Genomic DNA, 4,956 nt, shown 5'->3' with positions numbered 1-4,956 from the left:
CACTTTTCAGATGAGAAAACCAAGGCTAATAAAACAGGCACAACTGCTTGCCCCAGCCTCCTCAGCTAATTAAAGATGGGAGTCATCCGGGTCTGTCTTTGGACCTGGGTCTGTCTGACTGTAAAGCCCTGTGCTGGGTCCAAGCCGTGATGCGGGCCTTGGGAAAGCAATAGTAAAAAGAGAACGGGTGTGAAGGCACTTTGGAAATTGTCCCGTGCCAGGTAGATGCCGTCGTGGTTCCGGATCCTGTCAGGTCTGAGAGCTGATGGGAAAAGGGGCGTCAGGCAGGGGCTTCCCCTCTCCAGGAGGTATCTGGGTTCTGTGCTGCAGGTTAGGCGGGTGGGTTCCTCTGTGACCTGGAGCATTAGATGTGTTATGAATGAATGTTGGTCTTTTTTTTTTTTCTGGGAAAAGGCAGATCGTGTGGGCACGAGAGAGACAATGGTGTCTTTTTTTTAATGATTCGAGGTGGAGGAGGTCTCAGGAAGACATTGGTGTTCTCACTTCTCTTGTATTGTTTGTTGTGCAGCCTGTACACTGTACAACTCTAGGAGTCACTATTCACACTATAGTCTAAGTGAATGGCACTCCAGCCCTGGAGATGTTGCTTAGTATGATAGCTCCATGGTAAGCAACGGTAGCAGTTAAAAGTAACTGAGAACTTGCTCTGTAAGCACTTTATAGCGTTTATTTTATCCTACCCAAGCTTCACAATGCTCTTCTGACATTGATACTCTTGTTATTGTGTTTTACATATGGGGAATCTGAGGCTCAGAGGGGTTAAGGGAAGTGCCCTGGATCACACAGCCACAGCTTCTTCCCACTACGCCAGGCTCCCTCTGGACTCCACTGAGGCTGAGGGAAGGGAGTGTGGTGGCAACTCCACTGCACTTGAATAAAACCATTACTGTGTGTCTCTTTTCTTCCCCTGCCATGGTCCCGCCCCCTGCCCTCTGCATCCCACATAGCTGGACAAGATGCTGGACCCGCAGGTGTGGCGGGAGGCAGCCACGCAGGTCTTCTTCGCCCTGGGGCTGGGCTTTGGGGGTGTCATCGCCTTCTCCAGCTACAACAAGCAGGACAACAACTGCCACTTTGACGCCGCCCTGGTGTCCTTCATCAACTTCTTCACCTCGGTGCTGGCTACCCTCGTGGTGTTTGCTGTGCTGGGCTTCAAGGCCAACATCATGAATGAGAAGTGTGTGGTCGAGTAGGTGGCCCCTCTCCTCCTGTCCTTTCTCCTCCCTGTGCACCCCCCCAGGAGGGGCAGGTGGGCCATGGATGGAGAGTCCCTGTCTACCTGGGGGCTGAGGGAGGGAGCACAGAGGAGCTCTTTGTTCCCAGCCCTGGACCACAAGGACAGGTTCAGAGATGCCTCTGTCGATGGCCGGGGAGTCCTGCCTTGGTGCCCGGGAGGTGGCCCCAGGATCGTGCCTACCTTTGCTTTTTTACCTGGTCCTCTTCCCTTTGTGCTGCAGAAATGCCGAAAAAATCCTGGGGTACCTCCACACCAACGTCCTGAGCCAGGACCTCATCCCTCCCCATGTCAACTTCTCCCACCTGACCACCAAGGACTACACGGAGATGTACAAGGTCATCATGACCGTGAAGGAGGACCGTTTCTCAGCCCTGGGTCTCGATCCCTGCCTGCTGGAGGATGAGCTGGACAAGGTACGGGACGGGCTGGAAGGCAGACATGGGAGTACGGACCTAGAGACAAGCCATGGGTGGCTGGAGGCCCCAGAAAGCTGTCGGGGACTCATTCATTTATTTGATAAGCAAGGACTACTATGCATCCAGAGAGGAGAGGGGAAAGGTATTAGTCCAAAGCCCTGGGTTGAGTATTGGGGAGGGGAGAAGCTGACACAAAAGTCACGGAAGTCACAGGGAGCAAACGGGATGAGCTTCATGTTAATCGAATGGATTTCCTGCACATCAGTCACCGCCACGTGTCACGCACTGAGAACCGTGCCTTGTTTGTGGTACACAGAACATAGTGTTTACTTTAGCCCCTGCCCTTTGCTGTCTGTCTCCTTTGGCCTTCGTGACAGCACTGTGAGTGAGTATTAACATTGTCCCAGTTTACAGATGAGTAGCCTGTAGGTTGGCAGCTTGGTCAGGGCCTCACAGCTAGTAAGTCATGGAACCAGGGTTCAAGTCCCCATGCTCTGAGTTGTCCCTTGATGCTTCTGCCTCTCCCCTAGCTGTCCCCAATCCAACTCCCATTGTCACATTGACTGTCAGACCCTGAGTAGAACAAGGGGAGGCTGCCCCCCCATTAATGTCCAGGCCCGAGTTGGGACCCCTTGCTTCTGTCACCATTTGCACAGCTGAGTACTTTCAAAGTGACCATTCTGTTAGAAGGAGGAACAAGAGAGAAATGTGGCCATAGGGTCCTGGGACCTAGCTGGTGCCAAGGCTCACAGGAGACAGAGCCAGCTCTCATCAGCCTGGGCCAACCCTGCCCTTCTCCAGGGACCAGGGAAGGTGACACTCCTGCACTGCGTCTGAACTTCACGTTAAAAGTCCCCTGCCTTCTCCTGGCTCCATCCTACCATGGAGGGAGTTGTGTCCCGTACCCTCTGGCTTCTTCTCCTGTGATCAAGAGCAACAGGGCCCTGTCTGGGGACCTGCCCTGGTTTCCTTCCCAGGTGACAGGCAGCATCGAACACCTCCCCCTTCTGTGAGACCCTGTCCCATTCTCTTGGGCGTGGCCTGGTCCTCTGAATAAAACTATGATTGTAGCAGTTTTTAAAAATATAATACAACCTCGATAATATCCAAATAACAAAAATTACACACACAGTTGGGGAGACGGTCCCTCATCGTCACTGGACATTATAGGACAACGTGGAAGTGATGTCACTGGGCAGTGAGTGGTCAGTTGCCCCACGAGCAGGCGACCAAGCATTTACAGCAGTGGTTCTGTACCTGGGCTGCTCATCAGCATCACCTGGGGGCTTTACAAATCCCTGATACCCAGCTTTAACCCCAGACCAATCAAATAATCACACCTGGGGTGAGACCCAGGCGTGGGTGTTCTTAGTCTCCGATGTGACTCCATGGGGCAGCCATGGCTGAGACCACTACGTTAGGGTCTGGAGTCCAGAGCTGGGAGCGGTCAGGGAAGACTTTTTAGAGCAGGAGGGGCTTGAGCTGGGCGTGTTTCTAAAAGTAAGCGTCTTCACCTGAATCATGGGGGTCTTTGTGCTACTCGCAGATTTCAGGCCCCCAGGACACTCCTGGACTGGTTGGTGTTTTACTCCCTGGGGTGGGAGTGGGGGATTCCGATGCCCATTCAAGTTTGAGACTCACTGGCTGAAACCAGTAGGATTTAGGCGGAGAAGTAATCCTGGTGGAAGAGAGAGTTATTCCTAAAGCTCCAAGGGCAGAGAGAAGGAAGCAGAGGGCTCCCAGAGTGGACAGGGGCCCTCACCGACCCCTCGCCCTGTCCCTGCCTCTCCCCGCAGTCCGTGCAAGGCACAGGCCTGGCCTTCATCGCCTTCACTGAGGCCATGACACACTTCCCCGCCTCCCCGTTCTGGTCCGTCATGTTCTTCCTGATGCTCATCAACCTGGGCCTGGGCAGTATGATCGGGACCATGGCAGGCATCACCACGCCCATCATCGACACCTTCAAGGTGCCCAAGGAGATATTCACAGGTAACGCTTGAGATATTCATAGGTAACGCTTCTTGATGCCACCCACAGGCCTGTGGGCTGCCCTTGGGGACAACGATGTAGTTGTGGCTCTGTTTTTAGAAAGATTGGGTTCTGACTGAATCATTCCTGACCCCATACCCAGAAACTCCATGTCCCCAGCCCCACCCGGTACACAGCAGGAGCCTGGCTCTGCCACCCAGAGAAGTGCACTCATCAACAGGAGGAGAAAGCTGGCTGGGAACTGTACCAAACCTGAGCTTGAAGACCAGCCTCTTTCTTGGTTCATTTGCCTCTCCTGGGGCCTGTTGAGCTATCCTGAGCAGGCCTGGCCTCCCTCTATTCCGGTCTTGTACCCTGTTCTTTCCCCATCATTCCCAGCCCAGGGGTGCTCCCTGCCCAGTAGAGTAGGGGCTTAGAATTCTCAAATTTGGACTCCTTCCCTGTGCAGGGCTGGGCCTGCTGGAGGGTGGGCTGCAGGCTGGCTGGTGGGGAGGGAACGGATGGGAGGGGCCTGGGTGCCCCCAAGACCCCCAGGCCCCGCCCACCTGCACCTTTGCCCCCACACCGGCCTCCCGGCTCTCTGTAGTGGGCTGCTGTGTCTTTGCATTCTTCGTGGGGCTGTTGTTCGTCCAGCGCTCCGGAAACTACTTTGTCACCATGTTTGATGACTATTCGGCCACCCTGCCGCTCACTGTCATCGTCATCCTTGAGAACATCGCTGTGGCCTGGATCTATGGAACCAAGAAGTAAGGGGGCAGTGGGACAGAGGTGGGGATGGGAAGAGGGGTCTGCCCCATCTTGACTCCCCAAAGAGTGTTATGTTCCCAGGGCTGCTTGTGAGTGGGGCAGGAGATCACAGAGTCAGAATGTCAGAACTGAAAGTACTTTCACAGACCATTAGAGAACCTGAGACTCAGAGAGAGGACATCACTGCCCAAGACCACTTGTCCGGTGAGAGGCAGAGCCAGGCTGAGAGGCTCCTGACATCATCCTAAACTGACCTAAATTACCAGAGTACCTTTCCTGGGTACCAACTCCACAGAATTCTGTGAAGCTTGTTAAGCACCTAGTGGGTGTACAGGAGGCCCCTACCCTCAGAGCACTCATAGAGCTCAGCGGTTTAATGGACAGCTTTAAGGTGATCTACATACGGCCCTTGGCTTCATTCCCCATTTAAGAACCAATCTGTACCCCCCAGGAAGCCCCAGGACTAGGTCCCTCTCACTCACTCAGCAGGCGAGGGCTCCACTAACCCACTCAGCCTGATCCACCCCTGACGTCCGGACCGGGTCT

General features: G+C 54.3%; 1 protein-coding gene across 1 annotated transcript in view; it reads left to right on the top strand.

Moving 5' to 3' along the window:
- SLC6A17 (solute carrier family 6 member 17) overlaps positions 1-4,956 on the top strand; it is a 26,550-nt gene that overhangs the window by 18,491 nt on the left and 3,103 nt on the right. Inside the window, exons 6-9 of the mRNA XM_023535015.1 lie at positions 969-1,210; positions 1,479-1,671; positions 3,471-3,663; positions 4,250-4,409. Coding sequence (XP_023390783.1) covers positions 969-1,210; positions 1,479-1,671; positions 3,471-3,663; positions 4,250-4,409 — 788 coding nt within the window. The remainder of the gene's footprint in view (positions 1-968; positions 1,211-1,478; positions 1,672-3,470; positions 3,664-4,249; positions 4,410-4,956) is intronic.

The sequence above is a fragment of the Pteropus vampyrus genome, unplaced genomic scaffold (assembly GCF_000151845.1).
Source record: "Pteropus vampyrus isolate Shadow unplaced genomic scaffold, Pvam_2.0 Scaffold6, whole genome shotgun sequence".
Taxonomy (NCBI): domain Eukaryota; kingdom Metazoa; phylum Chordata; class Mammalia; order Chiroptera; family Pteropodidae; genus Pteropus; species Pteropus vampyrus.
The sequence above is the reverse complement of the archived record's forward strand: the minus strand, read 5'-3'. Positions and strand labels throughout refer to the sequence as shown.